Source organism: Dermacentor albipictus, chromosome 7 (genome assembly GCF_038994185.2).
Source record: "Dermacentor albipictus isolate Rhodes 1998 colony chromosome 7, USDA_Dalb.pri_finalv2, whole genome shotgun sequence".
Lineage (NCBI taxonomy): Eukaryota > Metazoa > Arthropoda > Arachnida > Ixodida > Ixodidae > Dermacentor > Dermacentor albipictus.
Genome location: NC_091827.1, coordinates 115,973,701 through 115,997,540, shown reverse-complemented (window position 1 = coordinate 115,997,540; position 23,840 = coordinate 115,973,701). Strand labels below are relative to the sequence as shown.

The window sequence follows — 23,840 nt, the reverse complement described above, 5'->3', positions numbered from 1 at the left end:
CAAAGTTAGATTAAAAGCGTCAATGAGAAACTTGTATAGCAACATGAAAAACTTCCGATACATCTTCTGTCGCTCAATACGTGCTAAATAAAAGTGTTTTTCCAAGCGTGAAAGAAACCCGCGAATACACGCAACGTACCTCACGAGGTCTGTCGCGCGTCAATTTTCGCGCGGCAAACTTCGCCGTGCATTGGCCAAGTTTGTAGCGAGGGAGACTGGGGCTTTCAAGAATGCGTAGCATAATATGCCGAGTCTGTCGAAAAATTCTGTGTAGCCAAAAAACCTCTTTTCCAATACAGGACGTGAATGCCCAGTTTAAGTCCCTTGTATACGCGGTTGATAGCTGCCATTCGGAATACAGTGAGTAGCGAGCGATTCTTCGTAATAACAATAGCCGTGCCGCCTAAACATTCTACTAGGTTGTCCCCTTTGGCCGATCACCATACGTAATGCGTAGAAAAGAGGTACTGCATCTAGGCCAGATGTATGTGAGGCTATCCTGAGATAGGGATAGCAAGCAGTATGGGACGCCCTGGTAAACAAACGACCGATGAGCATGTACGGTCGCTGAAGGAGACCCAGTACGAGAGGATGCGCCACTTGTGTAATAATTACCCATGCAGGCGCATGCGTCATTAAAGCCTATGACGGCTTTTATGAGTCAGTCATATCGCTCCACGAATGTCGCAAACAAATTAGGCGGAACCTCCCCGAACGAGAACTGGCAAAATTTGGGCATTATTATGCGATGGTCGGTGTGGTATGGAATGCATATGTTTGTCAAAGTATATATGTGCACCTCTCTGCTCTTACCCCACATGCACATACAATAATTTACGTGTGCTACAGCAGCTTAACCCTCAGACACATCATTGCCAAGCTCAACCCATTCAGCACCACGCCGACTTCCATATTAATGGTACGCATATTTTTCGCAGATACCGTTCAGCGAGGATCCATTTGATTTTTGTTTAATGCGTAAGCATTCAATTGCTACTTTCCTCGCAAATCTGTCCATCCCTCTGTCTGTAAAGCCTGACACGACGCACTCCGTAGGCATACACGGGGTTCAATGGGAGTATATATAAGATTGGCTTATGACTACGTACACGTAACTACCTTTATTTCATATTATGACTTTATGTAGTGAGTACTGAGCAGACATTAGGCGTAATTAAGACAAACAGAAATCTGAGAGCAATAATTACAAAAATATAGTTAAGCGTAACTAAGACTCCGTAAGATTAATGAATCTAAGGAAGCACAATCTAGAATATTTACAATGAAATCAATTAGACATAATGATGTATAACTGAAGGTAATCAAAAGCAGTAGAACGACATATAATGATTAAGGTCAAGTAGTTACACTAATCAAGAATAATTGATGTTAAGTAATACATCCTAATGAACAATAATTATCGTAATAAAATAATTAGGCATAATTTTGATTTGTTAACGACGCATCATTAAACTTTCTAAAGCTTACAATTACGATAGCCTAAACCTCATTAAAATAATTACGAAATTAGTTAAGTCAGTCAAGAATAAAGCAATGAAGATTAATTCATACCACATTACTTATCCACTATTCATATTATGTAAGATTTAATTAATTACAACCAATACGATTACTTCCGACTAATTAGGTTCACGAATTGGGTAATTGCAACATATCGTTGCAATACTTGCAGCATTGCCTCATCATCGGCTCAGTGAGTCGCGGTGTTCTTAACTCATCCGTTGCATGAGCGAAAGTTGAGCGACTGGAAATAATGCTTACGCACTATGTGACAAGTCCAATATTGAATTCCTGCAGTAATTTTATCTTTCAGTGGCTGAAATTGTTGACAAACGGGGCGAAGGACTCTCAAGCCATCGTTTGAAGAGCATTTACACCCGCCTCTTCTTACCTTGTAGTGTGACGTAAAAAATCAATCAATCAGTCAATCATTCAATCAATGTTTGGTTGCAGAGCCCGTCGTGTGTTTCCGGTGCGGCCCGTGCGGCGCTATGTAGGTGCGTGATAGCCTTGGTAAAGTGTTGGAAATGCTACAATATAGTCTTTCAGGTTTTAAATACGAAAGCCAAGATTGACATCAGATAGCCGAAACGATAGATAGCGATAGATCTGAAACTTGAATAAATCTAGCAGCTAAGGTGACTCTCTACCAACCACGAGGTGAGGCCCATAAACATCATCAGGAGCGTGGTGCATCTGGTTGTCACCTACCGAAATTCGTGGAATATTTCGTTTCCTTTAAATGACCGAAAATGTTCTGCTGTAGGTGCCAGCGTCACGTTACCGGCCGTTAGGAAATTCTATTTTTCACTTAGGTGAAGTCGAATGAGATAATATATACTGAAATGAGTAACTATACAATTTCGTTATATTAGTGGGAATTGCGCAATCTAGTGAGAAGGAGTATGATGTAGAGGTTTGCTTACTTGCGCATATTTTCGCACGTTGTGTGCGTTCATCAACTGGAATTATGGTGTGCTACCACCTGTGTCGAAGCATGCATTTAGCTATTCATCAGGCTTAGCCGACGTATCTTAACGTGAAGCTAGCAAAAGAAAACTAAATACGTCGAACGTACTTCAACAAAAATACTGCCCTGCACAACCTATCTGTAAAAAATCAAAGGAGACATCAGGCGTACATTTGACCATAGACTTAATTTTGCGCCTATGGGTTACAGAATACGTTGGCTGTTTTATTTGTGAATAGTAATACATGTGCGTCTAAATTGATAATGTTATTTGTGCAATGAATTTGTGTATTCTGACAATCATTGGCATTGATCGACGGCTGTGAAGATGTGTTTAGTGCATCACAGTCGTTTCGTCATGAAAGGATTCAAACTGTTCCTGTTAATTAGGCATGTGTTATTGATAAGTACCTGCGCCGTCAAAAGTCTTTTATTCAATGGTTCACTGTTCTCAACGCTGCTTCCAAGCTATCGTCATATAGAGAGTAACGCGAAGTTGAACCCAGCTGTGGATTATCATTCTGCAACAAGTGCTCCTTTCTGGTAATGTCTGTACTAGGGAACGGGCATTACTAATCCCACGCGATGTACTCTAGTAAACGTTGTTCTTGATCCACCGCCCTTTTCCCATAGCAGAAACACATGATGACGGTAGAGTCGATGCTTCCTTTGGGTCATAATGCATCTTCAATGGGACTCCAATACAGAAAAACATCTTTGAGAAGACATGACCAATACTTGAATTTGTACCAATAGCTGAAACGCAACACCAGCCAGGCCATCCTACAATTTTACCTGGCGTCGTTCCTTCAGACCACCCTTTTTCAACTTTTTTCCTTGACGCCATGCATCACAAATTTCGTCGTCCTAAACATACGTAGAAGATTCAAGAAGGTTTTCTGTTTTCTGTCAAAGCGTAAGACATTCTACTTAAGAGCTTGTTCAATGGAAGCGTATTTTAAGGCTACTACTCTCAAGCTAACTTCATTCCCTACTGTTCTTGGCTGCATTCTTCATAAATATTAAGTGATCTAAATTCAGCATGTGCTGGAGATCCACTTCGCTAGTCAATTATATTAAAATACACCGACGACCCATCGACGTAACACCGCCAAGCAACCAGCAAATGGCCCCCGGTTAGCCAAAGTTATATCGACAAAGTTGTGCTAAGATTTAGCGTTGCGTTTGTAAGCAGCTCTTAAATCCGACAATCAAAAGGCAAGTGGACGCCATCTTTTGTGCTATTTTAGTTCGTGTAAGGTACCTTTTCTGTAACACGTCTCGCCTAGGAGCCATTCTGGGTAAGCAGCACTGCTCTACGCACGTGGCTGTCGTACCGCCGAACGAGACGTCTTATTCTAATGCTCTCTTCAAACAGCTCTGCTGGCCTGCCTACTGCTGTCCTCGACATTGTGTCGGCCTGCCAAGTTGGGCTGCGACCGAGACACAATGGAGAAGTGCAGTGCGAGCCTCTTCTTTTTCGCCAGCGGTCCTCACATACCTGTCGGCGCCGAGGAACTCGCAGAAACCTGCAAGTAGGTCACATAAAATTGTGTTTATTTTAACTTTTTGCCTCGGAATATTTCCACTGCACAGGTTGTCATCATTGTCATCATCATCACCGCCACAATCAAGATCAGCCTATTTTATCTCCTTTGAAGGACGCAGGTTTCTCCCAGTGGTGTCCAGTTACCCCTTTCTTGCGCCAGATGACCTATTCTTACACCTGAAAATTTTTAGACTCCATCACACCATACGATTGCCTGTCCTCCACGAGTGAAGTTCCCTATCTTGGCAGCAGCTCTGAAACTCTAATTGACCATAAGTAAACCATCTTACGCATTACATGTCCTGCACATCTCAGTTTGTTCCTCTTATTCCCAGTCACTTAGCTATGCAGAACACTTACCACAGCAATGTGCGCAAACAGTGTACTTAATAACAAAGTGTAACAAAATGGACTTGCGCAGTAATATTGATATATGCTTCTCATCATTCTCTCATGCGCTGTTTGTCATTTTCTCTCAGTGCGTAGCACTGAGCTCTCACTTCTTGCCATGTGCCAGTCCTACAAAGAAATCTAAGCTCTCCGCGGTATGTTGTCATCTCTTCAATAATAATTTGACTTGGTGTTTAATTATGTATTTCCAGATATGGAAAAACACTTGTTTTTCCTTATACTTTCCCTGGCTTCATTGCCTATTGTCATCGTGTGGTTGCAACTAGAAGAAACATTGAGCTCATTGACGTATTTCAGTTGTCCCTGAGTTGTACATGCTTCCATGTACAGATTTTGGAAGACTTGTAAATTATTTCGCAATAATAATCAATGCTTCTTGTGCCACGTTTATTTATCGAATGTCAATACTAATAACAGTGCGCCATAAATGAACAGCTAGTCCAATTTCCCCCTCAGAATGGAACCAAGATGGCACAAGGAGCTTCCGGACTACATGTGGCTGAACTTGAATTATAGAGCCGGTCATGACTAAAGTGACATTAGCTTGGGTTTCGCAGAAAAGGGGTTTCCAGTATGTTCTAGAATCTGTGATCCACACGTCTGCTTGCATATAAAGATCCTTTTATAATCTTTTCCTGCTTAATTCTTGGAGGAATGGGCAGCCGCCCCACTGACATGTTCCCTCGCTTGAACAGCTGAACGTCGACCTTCTTGAGAATTTAGAATTCCCACCACCACTGCTATAATACTCCAACAGCCCATTTAAGGTGCAGTCAACTATCGTTTTACAGCACGCCAAAGCGCTCCGGTGGCGCGCCTTACGCTCGGATGATCAAAATTGGCCACTCAAAACACATTCGCCTGGTTTTTTCAAAGCTCCTTGATCCTTCTCAGAGCGCTCAGAGCTCTAGTAGTGAGGTGTACGTCGGTACAGGCACAGGCGGGCCTTTCTTCACAAAAGGTAGCGCAGATGGGCTTCCTCGTCCGGCCTGCGAATGCTCTGACGAGAAGCTGAACATTCGGTTTTGACGCGCTTTCTTTAACAGCGATTAAAGTGCCGCAGATTGACATCACGCCCATTGCCGGAAATCGCTACATCGTGATGACGCCCTTGGTGTGCCCCCCGACAAGCTATCTCGCCAGAGTTGCAGAACCCCTTGAAATTCTAACTCTACCATGACGCTACTTTGGAAACTTGTAAATAAATTTTGACTGCACTCCTAGTCAATTCCGGCTTAAAACAACGCATATAATGCGGAAAGTAGATAAAAATTTTGCCGCTTATAAACGGCTCACTCCAAGGGGCTTACTGCGTATGCAGCCTATTTTATGCTGCTCTTGCATTTGCGGCCCGCATATAAACGGCCCCATCTAGTGCAGAGAAGGGCTGCTAAGAAACCTTCTTGAATAACACCAAATCTTTATGCGACATTTGAGATGAAATTTCTCTGGCTTACTAGGCGGCTCAAATATTATGCGGCTCACTATTATGCGGCCCAACGGGCATCTTTCACGAAAAAAAAAAACATTTTATTAGAGGTGCCACCTAGTGTCGTTCTGCACGAGATTTGATAGCTATAGCTTATATGGGAAATTGGTAACTCATCCCACAAATATTCAAACACAAACACACTGGGACTCGAACCCAAATACATCGCGTGACAACCGAACCATCTAACCACTACGCCATCTCACTAGGCTCACACGTACGATTGGCATAGCTATTTGTACACACTTTTGGGCTTCCGAGGTGGCCATTTTATGTCGACTGTTCACCGTCGGTGATCGTGTGTGCTATACATATATTTTGTGTAACTGTTGGAAATGCTCATGAGGTTGGTTAAAATAAAGATGCATTTAAATGAATTGCAGTATAAAACTAGCGCTTTCAGCAGCTAGCATGTGCGGTGGAAAGGCTAAAAGTGGTAAAATTATGAAGCATGGGAGCTGCACGGAAAGCAAACTCCTTCGCCAGGTGAATGTTCTTCTTCATTGTTTTCTTCATTCGCTATCCTGTGGATTGTTCACTGCAGTCGCTGTTCAACCTGGAACTTGGCTTTGTCCGAGAAACTTTCAACCTCGTTAACCAGCCAGAATCAAATATGATCCACCGCGAATGTGCACACTTGTACCTATAGGTAACTGCACTTGCTTCAAAGTTGCGCTGCCTCGACGGTATAACGGCAATACGGCTACACTATTCTGAGACGTCGAATAAGCTGGGTGGATTTTGGCCGCCGCGTCTAAGTTTGTTGAACCTACGAATATTTCTATTCACTTTCGCGGGCCGCAACAGGGATGCCCCGTCAGTAACACTGACATATATAGCTTTTGTGAGAACGTAAAAAATGCTCTCGAACCATGCCTTTTATGCCGCTCCGTTGCAGTTACGGATTCAGTGTTCATTTTCAAGCAGCAAGGCGCGTCAGTGTCTCCATTCGTGAGCCTACCATAATTGTGCTGCAAATATCGGAAGCTTCAGTGCTTTGGACACGCTAGCTTGTTTTATCCTATTTACCTGCCGGGCGCAGGTGACGTTGCGGCTGGCTACCGTGGCCATTACCTGCAGTGCCGTTGATGTTAAAAGAAGGAAGGGAGGAAATAAATCAAGGTGTGGTTAAAGAACTTATATTATGGCACTTAGCATCCCGAGACTGCTGTCGATTACGAGGGACGCAGCAATGAAGAGCTCGCGACTAATTGTGACCAACTGCGGTTATTTAATACACACACACACGAAACACAAGTGTTCTTGCATATCCGTCGGAATGTGACAGGCGGGGCCGAACCTCTATTGCCACCGGGTTATCGTGCCGACTGTCGTCAAACAAGTGCGATTTTGCCGGTGTATCGAAGTTGTCAACAGCTCCATTCTTATCTTTGCAAGTCGACGGCTCCGACGCATAATGAACTTGAAATAACCGCGATTTGACCATTTTGTCTTGTGGAACATTTGTGTAATCAGCCCCAACGCAGTGACCACTTCCTTATATCCGGAGTGCAAGCAACTCTCGGTGCGGAAGGCGAGCCGTATTCATGCAAAAATTACTTTAATTATGATCATATATAAAGGAAGAACAACGTGCTAACAATAATAAAGTCGACACGCTGTATTAAGCAGGCACGACGGTATTGTGCCGAGTGACAGGCTGAGTTAAGCGTGCCAGGAAGTGGTTGCAAGCAGGTTAGATGAACCGCATGATCCCATACTTAATTATCTTGAAAGAGAGATTGAGTTTGAATTCAGGTATCATGCACATTAGTTGAGTTTCTCTGACTTTGTAATATCAGCTGCGCCCACATACAGTTATTAAATTATAAGTTTTTCTCCTACCACTTGAAGTATTCTTTAGCTCAATGTCCATTTAATCAGTGCACGCAGTCTAAAAGCATGCTGTGCATTCATGCAGACTTAGGCACAGAAAATATTTTTAAATGAAAATTATTTATTTAATATACAAAAAAATGTAGAGCATAATTTCCCTGTAGGCTCTTAACACAGAATGAGGACTTATATACAAAGCTCTGACTGTAAAAAGTAAAAAAAAAACAAGTTGTAACAGGCAATAGAAAAGCAGATAGGCAGTATTTTTTCCTATAGTTGTTAAAATGTGCATAAAGCATAACGCATGAACTTGCAATAACTTCATGAGGTTGTGACCAAAAAAAGCTGGGTCTATCAGCCGTCAATTTCTCATTCATTAAAGAAAGTTTGTTTATAACCAAGGTTATGTAAAATAACACGTAATTTTAATATCAGGAACATGACACACGTGCGTGCCAAACTTAATGTAAGGTCCCATTTTCTATAGATAGGTTATCTCCTGAGGAACACCAAAGTGCTCTCCGCTAATGAAAATATTGCTATTCATGACTAGCATGAACAAATAACGATCAAAATGCTGCAAGAAAATGCGCATGTTTGAATTGAGTAACATCTCTGGGAGCCAAGCAACATAAAAAATCTTTTGTCCTGTGGAGCACACTCCGCAGAGTTTGGGTGAACGCAGAGAGATGCAAGTGAAGTCTTTTATGTGTACATTGCAAACAAGAGAAACAAAAGCCTTTTCATATATGTGTTTCATTTTGACTTAACTGCTTTGTCATCACAAACACAACAGATATTTTTCGTATAAGTTCAGAGTTCTCTGTCCTGATGACTCTGGACCTCTAGGCGATCGTCGTACCTAGAATGAAAAAGAAATTCCACTGAATGCTAAACAATTCCAGAAGCTGTTTCACCATGACCATTTTAGGGCTATGTTTTGTTCAATAGTTGTTCCAGGGGAATATATTAGTGATCTTGCACTAAACAGGTCTCAATGTTAACCGTAAACTTGCGATCCTACGACATAACGATCCGAATTCTTTTATGTGACTGCCCTCACTGTGGTATGGCTAGAAAACCAAATTTGACTGCGCTTTTTTACACCTTGTTTGGAGAGAGAACCAATGTCCAGACTGTGCTCAACACCCTTGCGTTGTCCTGCTTATTTACGCGAGGGCTGTTATTAGAGTTCATGGCATCGTATTGATGTGCGCACATTCTTTCCCTTTTTATTTTGAATCTCGGCTTCCCTGTTTCCTCCTTCCCTTCACACCCTTTCCCAGCGCAGTGTAGGTCGCTTGTATTTACACTGACTAACCTGCCTGTCTTCCTTTCTTTATTCCTCCTTCCTCTAAGAGCACCTATCAGCATTATAAAACTTATCTGATGCTAACGACACGAATACGATGACGGACAATATGGTCAAGCTAGTCAAACGCAAAATTGCTAGCATGTGCCTACATAACGTTCTCAAGAAGTCCTCTCCGTATGTAGCTGCGGAAAGTTTTCATAAATAGATTGAACAACTGGAAGAGGCAGGCTACCCAAAACTTGTGCCAGTTTCCGTAGGAGAAAAGATCCTGAAGAAGTCGAGGACCCGTCAACTGGCCATGGAGCCAACTCACGAAGAAAAGATAGCCGTCATACTTACGTACACCACATGTTGCATAATTTGAAGGAGACTGCCAAGTGAGCTAATGTGAAGGTGGTGTTTTCTGCCCCGTGCAAGCATTCAGGGCTCTGCAGAATAACCAAGCCTTTTTGGCAAGGCACCGGCCTGTTTCACAAATCACGAATATATACGTTGACTCTCGATCAGGATTCGCTTATGAAGTCTCTTTGTCGTGTGGTAGAAAGTACGTGAGGCGAAGCTAGGAATGCCTGAATGATAGGCCGAGGTAACATCAAAACAATGTTGGAAATGAGAGAGGGCTGCCTGGAAGTTATTGTAGAGATTGAAAATGTAAGCCATATTTTCACGCCTGCAATGTGGTAGCCAGAAGCCGTGACAAATGGGTTAGATTGGTAATTCAGGCGAAAATGATTATTCTGGCAGGTAATACATGCGTGAGAGTTGCATTAATCTGATTATCGCAAACACAACTGCATTACCTGAACGCGAATGTGCACGGATGAACTGTGATAGTGCTCCTTCTTTAAAATAGTGTCGTTTGTTCCTGATTAAACATCGTTAGAAGTAAAAAATAAAGGTGTCCTTTGTGTGCGTGTCTCTGTCTTTGTCCGTCATTGTCTGGGCGCCTTTTACATTAAAACATGCTCAACTAGCTATTCATCCTAAGATTACAAACTAGGTGGCGCTGATTTGCTTACAGAAAGCAGAGCATGCTGTATCCCATGTGCATAACGCATAAATTGCGAACATGCGAACGTGTCCGATGTTTGAGGTTACAGCACTGTGTTTGAAATGTCACTGGAATTATTAGCACCAAACTACATCTCTACTTAGTCATAATACAATAAGTGCATGCATAGTGTAACCGAAGCATTCAAGCCATGGCAATAGACGAACGCCCGTAATGCTCTGAGCAAGCAACTAAAGCGAGCGAAATGCGCTCCAGCTGCGTTCTCCACATTCTGCACAAACACATTTACATATACTTGTCGACTTTGAAATCAAGTCAATGTGCCTGGCCTTATTGTTTATTTCGCAGTCATATTTCTTCACACTTGCAAGCAAGAACTAATCGGCCCACATTGTCAGTTGGCGCTGAGGGGCACTCATTTATACCACTTACACTTACTGGCATTCAGCTGCACTGGCACTCATTTTACACTCACCTAAACTCAGTGACTTCCCACTCTTGTGAAATGAGCACAAATGAGTGAGAGCTCTTGAAAGTGCATCTAGCTGTAATCACAATACAGTTCGTGCAATTGTTTCAATGCCCCCGCATGCGAGCAGTATTGTAAACACTTGCCTCTTTCTGCGCACCACCCTACTTTCATGCTGGCAAAATATCACCATTTTCTTCGTGTGCATCACCACCAGACTATAATCTTCTCGCATTGCAATGAACAGCCATTCTGGGCCTTATTTTCGCTTACCAGTGTTGTGGTTCACTGTATAGTTGCACTGGAGAGCAGGGGTTCTGCTTTCTTTGATGGCGTTGTTATTAGTGTCAACCTCTGCTGCTTTAACCCTGTGTACAAAAAAAAGATACATTTAGATGAGAATAAGAAGAAATTGCAGACATGTGATAATTTGAGAAACAAAAGCTCACATGAAAGGTCTTATTAAGGCCTATTTTGGGATAGTGGGTACCTCATAGCCGAAAATTGATACAACAAAGCAATCGCGTCTAGACAAAGCAAGATGTCCAACTTATTGGTGTGTTTTCGTTCTTTTACATTTTTTTCAATACAGCGTTGCTTTCTGACAAGATTATGAACCGACGCAAGTACTCAAACCAACAGGTTTTTTTGACTGCAATAGAACTTCAAAGTCCTAGCTCGTCATGAGATATCGCACCGTAGAACTTTTGCCAGTGCCATTCGCCTCTGCAAGTAACGAGTGTACTGCTCCTCTCCAAGAGATATTGTGGCAAATGCTCCTTGTAGCGCAAACCAACACTTCGGTGCTGCTGCGTCGCCGGAGTTAAATGGCTGTTTTCATGTCCAGCAACTACGAGCTGCATTAGGCTTTGAGTTCTAGTGACCTTGACGCATTGAACAGGAAAGCCAGAAACCCACGCAGATCAACACATTACACCGAGGAAAGTGCGTAACACACCAGAAAGCAGTTCAGTATAAAGTCGTCGTTCCACGAACTTAACCTGCGATAAGCAATGAATTCATTTCGCCGAGTCGACGAGGGGGATAAGAAAGGGAAGATTTCAAGGTTAGAAACACGCGATTACTAGAGGAGCGATAAAACGGAAGCCCTTATGAAATTTCAACGACAGGATACGCAAGAAAAATACCAACAGCAGTGATGCAATTTGAGGAAACCGCAACGGAACTACGTGTGCACTTATAGCTCGTTCACACGCCAAAACTTCTATGCACCAGTTCGCATTACCACTACACATTCAGATGTTTAAATCACCAAGACTCGTTATCTGCTGACTCATAGTAATGCAGTGGCATGAATTAAACATTTAGCAGTATGGTACAGAAAAATCAACATACCGAATTGAGACTGGTTTGCAGCTGTACAGCACGCACTCCTGGGGCCCGATGGTCCAGCGCACATGGCCGTCGATCCACCGTGGCCATCGCACTGCGATGAGTTGTCGAAGTCGCACTCGCTTCTTGCAGTTTATGGTAACATTGCTAGAATATAACATCACTGAGATCACAGAGTGCGTTCATCGACGCAGACAGACTTCACAACACGAACACCGTCGCATAAGTTTGCCGGTGCAAAGATATGACCATAATTCGTGCTCACGCAATGTTTCGCTCCTTCCCGGCTGGTGCAGTCTTTCCTCGTCCTCCACCATCAAAGCAACGTACAGAGGCGACGACTTCTTTCCTGGTCTATTCGATCTCTCCTTTTGCATTTCGATTATTTTTCTCCCTCACAGGATCTCTCTCACCACTTCTTCAGCTTTTGCTTTGAAGCACCCTCTCAACGCGTCAACACGCTTTTCGGGTGCCGAATTTGCAGGGCTGCATACAAATCCTGCGTTTGCTCACTCGCCGCTACATCCGTGACCAGCGGGTAGGCCGCGTTTTGAAACGCATGATCTTGCTTTATAGAACGCTTATATGTGGTGGTCTGGGCTGAACCTAGAAGATAACGCTTGTACCGAGGACGTTATGCACGACTTCACTAAGAGTGCAGTATTGAGGTGAGCCCTCCGCTTGTAGCGCAAAGCAAACATATCTACTTAATTTCACAGCTAAGAAGTTTGATGCGCGAAAGGGGCAATAAGTAGCACCCTACATGGACTGATGCATGCCACAGCGGTCCCGTCTCTTATTTGTGTCAGATGTACTAGGCTCATAATTTCTATCGAAAATGTCGCAGGTCCGACGAGAACGACATCAAGTGCCTGCAGGATTACATCAAGAACTGCCTCAACGGCATCTCCAAGGGAATGGTGCAGCTCATATTTGATGGCATCACTGCGGTAACTCAGGAGAAGTGCACCGTCGGACATCCCCAGCATGCTAGTGAGTGTAAAGGCCGTTCTGTGATAGCCACGTGTGCAAGCCGCCAATCTATCCTGGCACAGGATTCTCTAAATTACCGGTCACTATAACCATGTTTTACAGTGCATTCCCTTGTGCGCCTTTCTCACGTCTCGTGTTAATGCGCGAGTTAACATGTGCAAATTTAGCATGACAACATGTAAACACAAACTTCATTGAGATGTAGAGGTTGCTTATATTCAAATCACGAAATGCACTAAGTGTGGCTTGTAGGCAGTGCAATGCGTGCTTGAAATACTTAATAATGATGACACTTTAATTAAACCAGCAGTTTTGATCGTTCTTGGAGTCATTCGTAAAGGCATATCACTCACAGCGTCATCACTGGCAGAGATGTTAAATCAACATTTCTTAAAACGCGATGAATCTGATGCCTCAACATTGATAGCACAAAATATAGGCCATATATTCCGTGTAGTATGAGCAGGTGACTACTACGTTCACAGACAGTTCAAGCGGAAATAAATAGCTTTTTCTTGATGTTAAAGAATACCACAGCATGTGATGTGGATGGCGTAAGGGCAGCGCCAATAAAATCTGTGGCGATGCATATTAACAAACCCATGTCATACACGCGCAATTTAGTATTGTGTAACGGTGAATTTCCCGAAAAATAAAAAAATTGCCCCAGTATAGGTAATTTTTAAAAGGGGATACAGGAACGACATGAGAAACTGCACGCCGATTTCAGTTCTGCCAATTTTTCCGAAAGGTATAGAGCAGGTTATTAAGCACGGAATCTTAAATTTCTGCACCCGAAATAACACTATAACAGAAAAACCGTACGGTATCCAAAAACTCTAATAGGGCCAAACAATGAAATATTCCTTACCTCAGTAAGGAAGCCTTCATTGCGGTGAGGCTACCTTATGTCACCCTGAAAGCTTCCTTACTGAGGGGCCCATGGAGAAGGCTTCCTTACTGCTTCCTCGGCATAAGGTAGCTCCAAAGCTATCTTCATGCGTCCTTACGCCGCTCCTGGCCCTGAACGAGCGCTTCACCTAACTGCCTAACCACGTGACCTTTGCTTGCGCATGCGCGCTGTCGCCCACCTGCGGATAAGCGCGTGCACCAGGCGTGTCTTGCCAGGCATGTTCGTTTCAGTCACGCGTGCGGCATGAAAGTGTTGCTAGGGGTTGCACGACACCGGCGTGCCAGCATTGATGGAGCACATCAAGTTTTGCACTGTAATGCACTACATTTTTTAAGTTTAGTAAACAAAACTAGAAGAAAGCGTCCACGCTTCTCTATATTAGCTCTTCAATTTAAGGACTGTGCGACGATACAACATCTTTTATTGAATAATGGTGTTCGCGTAGAGCTTTTAAGAGATAATCTCGAACCCAGGCATGCGGCAAGCGCTCCTTACGTGAGGATGGGTGAAGGGAGCTTGCAGAGCACGCTTGCTTCCTCCATCGGTCCTTCGCTGTATGGAGGCCTCACGTAAGGTTAGGAAGCGCTTGAAGGAAAGGAACGTTTCATTTTTTGGGCCTAATGCACCGAAATGGTGCTGCTACACATTAGGGAAAGAATAATACGTTACACTGAAGAGAAGCAATATACAAGGTAAATATTTCCGCACTTCGAAAAGGTGTTTGATTCCATTAAGCATGATATCTTACTAGAAATGTTAAATGATTATGGGGTAAGCGGAACCATTCCCAACCTAGTCAAAACCTACTTAGCCAACCGACCACAGTGCACCGACATCTGTCACTCCAAGTAAGCACTGGTTAACATCAAATTTACTGTCCCACAGGAGCCCATTGTTGGGCCGCTTCATTTTCTGTTAAACATTAATGATATTACAAACAAGCCTCTAACATTTGACACAGCCACCTATGCTCATGGCACTAATGTGTTTATTTTTCGTGATAACATGTGTGGTCTCCAGCAAGAAACAAACATTTGGCTCAGTAATCTTTCAGGATGGTTTAGAGTATATAAGTTGGAAATAGGCATTAAAAAGACAAAATACATTGCTTCTCGGCATCGTAACAAGTGTATTGATCATAACATAGCAATAGAATTGCGTGATGAATGCATCCTACGTTCTCCTTGGAATACGTTCTTTGGTGTTGCGTTTGAAAAAAAGAAAGCGTAAACTGGTCCAGGCGTGCCCACAGAATAAAATCTAGCATTGCAAGATCCATCAGCATTATTAAAAAATTAAAGCGTCTATTACTTTCTCCATTGAAGAAGCAACTGCACTATAGCCTTGTGCGTTCTCGCCTCCAATACTGTTTATTTTTCTCGTGTACCACGACGAATACTAATATCGACAGCTTATTAAACTTGCAGAAACGCATGATGCGTATAATTCAGGATGCGTCCTGTAGACGCCACTATGCTCCTTTTTTCAAGAAGGATAGCATATTAACAGTATAAAATCTTATTAACAAAAAACAGCCATGGCACTATTTCAAGATATCAGGCTTATTAAAAGCCCCTTTTTTCAGGAAATACCTTCCCAAAGAACACAAATATAACACGAGGTACATAACACAGAACAAAAGCAAGATGCGGACAACTTACGGCGTGCGAAATCAATCATTCCTTGTTGCAGATATTCTAAATCATCAACCTGCCATACACACTATTGTAAACAAATCACCACCTAGAGGAATATTTTTAAAAAGTTAACGCGTATTTGTTGTCGCTTCAAAAATGATTGTTTACTTTGAAATTGCAAATAGCATTCAACATTTCTTAAAATGCATTATATGTATTTTCAAGTTAGAATGGATTTATTCACTTGAAGTATTTTGCTTTTTGTGTGTGCTTGAGCATTTTCTTTACTGCGAAAGTGACTGACACTCGTGCCTTTTTTTAGCCTCGTATACAGATCTTTATATTTTCTGTTAATCAACATTCATTCCTGCATTCATTCATGCATTCATTCAAATGTCATCATTCACTTCAGAAGTGAGGGGTTTCATTAGAACATAGAGAAGTATCGCGCAAACTACAATAAAGAATAATTTAATATCTAATATTGGTAAAACTAATTCGATGCCAAGGAATGGTCGGCTTTGGAAATGTTATAAACAATTCTTTTTCTGAGAAATGATTCTTGCGAATCACTGTGGCCTGTACCTGATACATACCTCATACCTGATTCAGGGTTGAATACCTTGATGGTTTCATCACTGATTGTGGTACATCTGTAATGAGTTATATACACGGTTTCACGTAATACCGGAGGTGTGTCCTTTGAAGGTTTTGCTTGTATATGTTCTGTGTAAGTAGTGTCATGAGCAGAAACAAGCATTGCTAATTACGTTAATAGTTTCCTCGCCGAGTCTTTAATTCACGTAGGATGCACTTCCGTAACAAACCGATACGAGATGGTAAATAAAAGTCGCCCCATGGTTTAACTTTTTTTAATAGCGTAGCATTGTTCTTACGTGATATTGACACGTGTACTTATCTTTATCGGGCGACCACGTTTAGCCGCCTTACAAATGTTATCGTGCTGCGCAGAACGCGCCTGCATGTAAAAGAAGTTTTTGGCATGCTATCGATGGTTCCCTCAAATGTCTTTCACTGCAACATGAGTAATCTGATTGCATGTATGCGCGACGCGAATAGTGCAGAACTTCGTGGAAGGCACGCGGGTCCCATCGGTTAATCTGGAACATTCCACGACTGATGTGTAAAAGCCGACGCGCTTGACCCGCTGATCAGATTTACGACGATCGCCGACTGTGTTCGCCGCTATCGTTGTGCTTTAAGTGTAGCGTGTTTTGTGGGCACAGGTTCGCCCAATAAAAGCTAGTTTTTGCCTTTCACAGTATTTTTGCCTTTCACAGTTGACACTTAACATTGGTGTCACGGCGCTTTGCCTCGAGCGTCCACTGGTTTACGGACATTGAAACACATGGAAGTGACCATATTCCAACATACATAAAGATTAGAGGAGTTGAGCAACGCTCCTCTACTGTCTTGCGTACAGTTGATTGGACAAAGTTTAAGAAGGATATGGATGACGCATGTCGAGAAGGCCTTTCACACACCATCGAAGATGCCATCGCAGAGACATTGAAAACGTCGATCTGCTCGCTCACAAGGTCAGCAAGGCGAACAGACTCAGATATGGAACTGGAGAGGCTTCGTGCGGAACGCCGACGGGCGGAGAGGAGGTATCGGCGCACGAAGTCCGTCTTGGATCTGAGGGCTTCACGACGCATACAGAAGAAAGTACAGCGTCGTACAGATAAACTGGATGACAAGCGATGGAAAACTTTCTGTCAGTCGCTTGATCCCAGAAAATCGCTCTCGCACATATGGAGAACTGTTAGGGGACTTCGCTCATCTCCGCATCAAAGGAAGCCCTTTGCTGCTCTGGCCCTATATCAACTCCGCTCGGAACATCAAGTGGCTGAAGAGTTCTGTGCACGGGTTGCTGGGTCCGCGGCCACCATTACTGACGCAGCATTGAATGACATCCCTGAGGCACGTGTACCAGAAATGAACGTGCTCTTTTCACTCGAAGAGCTCGATGCTTCGTTGGCGACCTGCAGGCGTTCGTCGTCACCAGGACCTGATGGCATCACGTATGCTGCCCTATGCCACCTTGGACATGACGCACGTGATGAACTGCTCAGCTACTACAATGAGTCTTGGCAGAATGGCGCCGTTCCTAGACGATGGAAATCGAGCCGCTTGATCCCCATTCTGAAACCTGGAAAGTCTCCGCTTGAGCTCTCTTCATACCGTCCGATTGCGCTTTTGAGCTGCGTCGGTAAACTGGTGGAAAGAATGATTCTTGCTCGCTTGGAATGGTACCTAGAGCAATTCAACATCTATCCGGAGGCCATGACGGCCTTTCGTCGAGGTCGCTCGTCCATCGACAACGTCATTGACCTCGTAACCTGGGTCCAAAATCAAAAAAGCCTCAAGCGCCTATCAGCGGCACTTTTCCTAGATATTAAAGGAGCATACGACAACGTCGCCCATGACGCCATACTGAACTCGCTTGAGGCTGTTGGAGTTGGTGGCCGGATGTATCAATGGATTCGGTACTATTTAACTGAGAGGTGCTTTTTCTTACAGACTGAAGACGGCCCAACTTCGGAACATTACATCAGGCATGGTGTGCCGCAGGGTGGAGTGTTGAGCCCCATTCTGTTCAACCTCGTCTTGGTAGGACTAGCGGAGTACCTACCGCGGTCAGTTCACGTCTCAATATACGCCGACGACATTTGCATCTGGGCTTCTGCGGTGACTCGACCTCAGGTACGAGCCAGGCTTCAGCGGGCGGCAACCATGACGGCATCTTATCTACGAGAACAAGGCCTCAGCCTGTCTACTGAAAAATGCGCATTGGTTGGCTTTACGCGCAAACAAATGTCATCGTATCCTGTTTCAATTAATGGTCAAGCGGTATCCTATTCTAAGACACATCGCTTTCTGGGTGTAATCATTGACCGCAACCTCTCGTGGAGCCCTCACTGCGTCTATCTAAAGAAGAAATTGGTTGCCATTGCTCAGGTGTATAAATTTCTCTGCGGCAAAAACTGGGGTACACCAGTTCGTTCTATGATGCAGCTCTACAGGGTACTGTTTCTCGGACTCCTACGTTACAGCCTACCCGTGTTGTCAAATGCATGCAATACGAACTTTCGCGCCTTGGAGAGCATACAAGGTGAAGCCCTACGCACGTGTTTAGGGCTGCCTCGGTGCACGTCAACAGCAGCAACAATTGCCATCGCTGGGGACCATATGATCCAGACACACGTAGTTGTCGACACTCTCAGAGCTCACATTCGCCATCTGTCAAGGATCCCCGACCACCATTTGACCTCCCTACCAGCCGAAAGACCTCAAGCGACCTTTTCACGAGTGATTAGCGCTCATCAAGAGTGCATACCGTCGTCTTTTACACCGGCGACAAAGCCTTCATCTCCCCTGTGGTGCCTACGACAGCCTCAAGTGAATTTTGATATTCCTGGAATTACAAAAAAGTCCAATCATCCATCGCCGGCTCTGAAGCAACTTACGCTCCTATTACTACACCAGACGTATCATGACCGCATACATATATATACCGATGGTTCGACCTCACGTGCCAGCTCAACTGCCGCATTCGTCGCTCCAGCCAAGAAGGTTACAGTTAAATTCAAATTGTCGCACACGACTACATCGACATCGGCAGAACTTGCAGCTCTCCATGCCGCTATGATATACGTCACCGAACAGCCCGCAAAGAGAAATGGGTCGTATTCTGTGACTCTAAGGCAGCCCTTCACAGCATCAAGTCTGCACTACGTCACAGGGTATACGAGCAGATGATATTTGACATCAGGGAAGTACACCACCATGCTCTGGAAAGAGGGCACACCATTACATTTCAATGGATTCCTGCTCACTGTGGCATTGTCGGCAACAACCTAGCAGACAAGGCTGCCCGGTCTGCCCACGAAGATACCCAGAGGCGTTCCATACCTTTGGCGAGGTCTGATGCTGCCAGGGAACTTCGCCTACATGCACGCAAAAAGTCGCAAGATGTCTGGAGTTCAGGTGCCTTCAACTGCCGATTATATAAACTGGACCCCACGCTACGCCTACAAGTGCCATCTAGCCTTTCCTGCGGTGAAGCAACCTTGATGTACCGCTTGTGGCTGGGAGTAGCATGCACAAACTCATATTCCTTTCGTTTGGGAATGGCCGAGAGCCCGATGTGCGATTCCTGTGGGTGCGAGGAGACCATCGAACGCCTATTGTGTACCTGCCCCCGCTACGATGTACAACGCCTCTCTCTGCAGGAAACTTTACACCGACTAGACTTACGACCTTTCACCGAGTCAAAGATACTCGGACCGTGGCCACACCCGTCACTGGCACGAAAAGCGAATCGTGCATTACTGCAATACTTGAGGTACACAGGTTTAAGAGACCGTTTATAGTGTCCCTGTGCATAGTGTCCCTCCCACACGTACTCTGTGCTTACTCTCTCCCTTTCTTCTTCTTTCTATTCCCCTTTCCCCCACCCCCAGTGTAGGGTAGCAAACCGGATACTCTTCTGGTGGACCTCCCTGCCTTTCCTGTCCTTGCTTTCTCTCTCTCTCTCTCTACGTCAAGACATGCCGCGACTGTCAGCGACGCAAGACACCGCCGTCAAGACCAGCGGGATTACTACAGCCGATCCAGCCTCCTTACCGACCTTTTCAGCAGATCGGGATGGACTTGTTGGGACCGCTTCCGACATCAGCTTCCGGAAATAAGTGGATTGTCATGGCGACGGATTATCTCACCCGCTTCGCTGAAACTAAAGCTCTACCGAAAGGCAGCGCAGCCGAAGTGGCAAAATGTTTCGTCGAGAACATCCTGTTGCGACATGATGCTCCAGAAGTCCTCATCACCGACAGAGGAACGGCTTTTACAGCAGAGCTCACCCAAGCCATTTTGCAAAACAGCCAGACAAGCCACAGGAGGACAACGGCCTACCATCCGCAGACGAATGGTCTTACGGAGCGCCTGAATAAGACCCTCGCTGACATGGTAGCGATGTACGTCGACGTCGAACACAAGACTTGGGATGCCGTTCCGCCGTACGTAACATTCGCGTACAACACGGCAGTGCAAGAAACAACACAGATCACACCATTTAAGCTGGTTTACGGCAGGAACCCGACGACGACGCTCGACGCCATGCTGCCCCACGTCACTGACGAAGAGAATGTTGACGTCGCTAGCTATCTCCAGCGCGCCGAGGAAGCCGGACAGCTCGCCCGCCTACGGATCAAGAACCAACAGAGGACAGACAGCCGACACTACAACCTCCGACGACGTTTTGTTGAGTACCAGCCCGGCGACCGTGTTTGGGTTTGGACCCCGATACGCCGACGAGGACTGAGTGAGAAACTACTGCGACGCTATTTCGGACCCTACAAGGTCATCCGACGTGTTGGCACACTGGACTATGCGGTCGTGCCAGACGGCATTTCGCATTCACAGCGGCGCCGCCCACGACCTGAAGTGGTCCACGTGGTGCGTCTTAAACCGTTTTATGGACGCTAACGAACTTTCCTTATTTTGTTGTTTTCTTTGCTACGAGTGCTTATTTATTACTTTCGCTTGTTTGCAGCATCGGGTCGATGCTTTTTAAGAGGGGGGTAATGACACGTGTACTTATCTTTATCGGGCGACCACGTTTAGCCGCCTAACAAATGTTATCGTGCTGCGCAGGACGCGCCTGCATGTAAAAGAAGCTTCTGGCATGCTATCGATGGTTCCCTCCAATGTCTTTCACGGCAACATGAGTAATCTGATTGCATTTATGCGCGACGCGAATAGTGCAGAACTTCGTGGAAGGCACGCGGGTCCCATCGGTTAATCTGGAACATTCCACGACTGATCTATAAAAGCCGACGCGCTTGACCCGCTGATCAGATTTACGACGATCGCCGACTGTGTTCGCCGCTCGGGTTGTGCTTTAAGTGTAGCGTGTTTTGTGGGCACAGGTTCGCCCAATAAAAGCTAGTTTTTGCCTTTCACAGTATTGCTACTGTGTTCTTTGACGTCACGACCACGTGACAATATGAAGATGTAGGAAGCCGGCTCTATCTCAAGGACCGACATTGAGAATCCAGGTGTGAATAGTTCATGAGAAGTGCAGTCGAGTTCAGATACTTGCAACTGTCGTTCTCTCATTTGAGATATTCACGCTGTCCTTGTGTGGTTTCAAGAAAACAAGGAGCCATTGAAGAAACAGTCACGCAGCACTTTTACCACCATATCCACCACCTACTTACGTAAACGTACATTTCTGATAGGATAAAGGTACTCTACTCTAATACCATGGGGTGACTCGACTTTCGATAGCAGCATTGTTCTGAAATCCATTTTAATTGTACCTGAGATTGCCTGATTTTCTGCCATACTGAAGACCAGGATCACATGTTGATCTTTAAGGAATATGAAAAAAAATTTGCACATTTTTTGCTCCTTTTTTAGGTAACGGTTGACTACGTAATTAGGGAACGTACCCTGAGTGGCTCGATAGTACCACAAACATGTAATTGCATCATTTTAAAGCGGCTTGTTCATATTATGGGGCAAGTGCAGTGCTACTTCTGACAAGATGAAAGGGACTGCTCACGTCACTGAAAGTGAAAGAGGCGATCACCTGTAATAAGAAACTACTCAAGAGTGCACCATTTAGTTGAGTGCGGAAATTGAAAGACTTGCATTGACTGTGTCGTCGAAAGCTCCCAAATGTACTTTTATAATTATCCACTTCTCTTGGACACTTAGGATAACCAGCTCTTCCCTCTTGCAAAGTGCAGTGCTAAATAGACAACGTTTTAAGCAGTGAGGTGATATAGCGTGTGTGCACGTCAATGGTGCCTGGTGGCAGGAGACGCCCACGTCCGGTTTCGGTGAAATAAATCGTCGCTTTTTTCACTTCCAATGTGACAGTGCACTGGGCATGCGTTTCAAACTGTTGCATTAAAATTCAACGTGATTATTTGTTGAGCTCACGAGTAATTCATGCCCAATAGAATATTTAATGACTCAACCGCTGTTCAATAAAAAAACTAGACTAATATTTTCTGTAAGCAATCTTTATACCAATGTACCGTGATTTATAGATTAGCGTTATGGCCATGTCACGACCTAAGCTACGCCATCCAGTCCTTGTCGGCCTACTTAGCCTCGTCAGTTCATTATGGGTAGCATGACAACCTCTCAACCACGACTTGAGTGCTCAATACCGAAAAGCAAAAATAACAACTACACCACCTAAAATATCACGAATAATAGTACGGCCCCTCTTCTTTATTCATTCTTGATTATTACACTTTTACTTCCGGCAGACTACCCGAATAACGTAAATTCATCTGTTGTAGCCTAGGCTATCAATAGCTCCCGAAAAAGCTTCTTCGGTGCTGCTATACAGTCAATCAAACTGGAAGAAGTATTAAACAAAATCTCAGTAACATTAGCGTGTAGTCTTTTTGTGCAATCTCGATTATCATACTTACGTATTCTCGCAGACTACCTGAAGTACGTGGTATGCATGAACACTATCGGACCGAGGATACACCAGTGCAACAGAAACGTCACCGCCATCCTGGAGACGAGCTCCGAGGTCGCTCAGCAAAAGCACAAGATTGGCTACGCCTGCTGGTGAGTAACGCACAAACTCGACTTCCACTAACTCGTCTTACAACTAACTCGGCTCCTTGTACTGACAGCATCGGCCCTAAACTTATTAAAATGTCCGAACCTGCAATATGTCACATTTTAGCCACCCTTTTTCAGCAATCTATCGGCACGATGTGCATCCAAGCTATTGGGAAGGAGCTCGCGTACTTCCGACATTTAGATCTGGTGACTCATCTAACAAACCAAATTACAGACCAATTTCCTTGAGCAGCACGTGTTGCAAACTTCTTAAACACATCATTTCGTCTACTGCAACGAAGTTTCTTAGAGAACATAACTTTTTCTTTATCAATGTGCGTTGATTTTTACATTACCGAACTTGCCAAACGCAACTGTTTTAATTATTTATATACTTGCATCACTCCATTCATTCTTTCCATGAAATTGGTGCCATATTTGTAGACTTCGCGAAGGCTTGTGACACTGTTCCTGTGTTGCGGCTTATTCATAAACTGACAGATCTTAACACAAATGCGAGAATAATGAGGTAGATTACCAGCTTTTTAACCAACCAGTAGCACACATTTTTTTGTTAATGACTGTTCATCTTAATACATGTGAAATCTGGAGTACCGCAGGCTTCCGCGCTCGGGCTTATCTTTTTGTAGTTTATATTAACCATCATAATAATTGCATCCGTTCCATAGTAACACATTTTCCTGACGATTGCGTCATCTACAGACAAACTACTAACCGTGAGGACACCTCTT

General features: G+C 44.3%; 1 protein-coding gene across 2 annotated transcripts in view; it reads left to right on the top strand.

Annotated features, from left to right (window-relative positions):
• Nucleotides 1-23,840, top strand: part of LOC139048126 (uncharacterized) — a 46,828-nt gene that overhangs the window by 11,490 nt on the left and 11,498 nt on the right. For both annotated transcript variants that reach the window (XM_070522626.1, XM_070522625.1), the window contains 3 exons: nt 3,870-4,026; nt 12,773-12,918; nt 22,959-23,091. In XM_070522626.1, coding sequence (XP_070378727.1) covers nt 3,941-4,026; nt 12,773-12,918; nt 22,959-23,091 — 365 coding nt within the window. In that variant the 5' untranslated portion in view covers nt 3,870-3,940. The remainder of the gene's footprint in view (nt 1-3,869; nt 4,027-12,772; nt 12,919-22,958; nt 23,092-23,840) is intronic.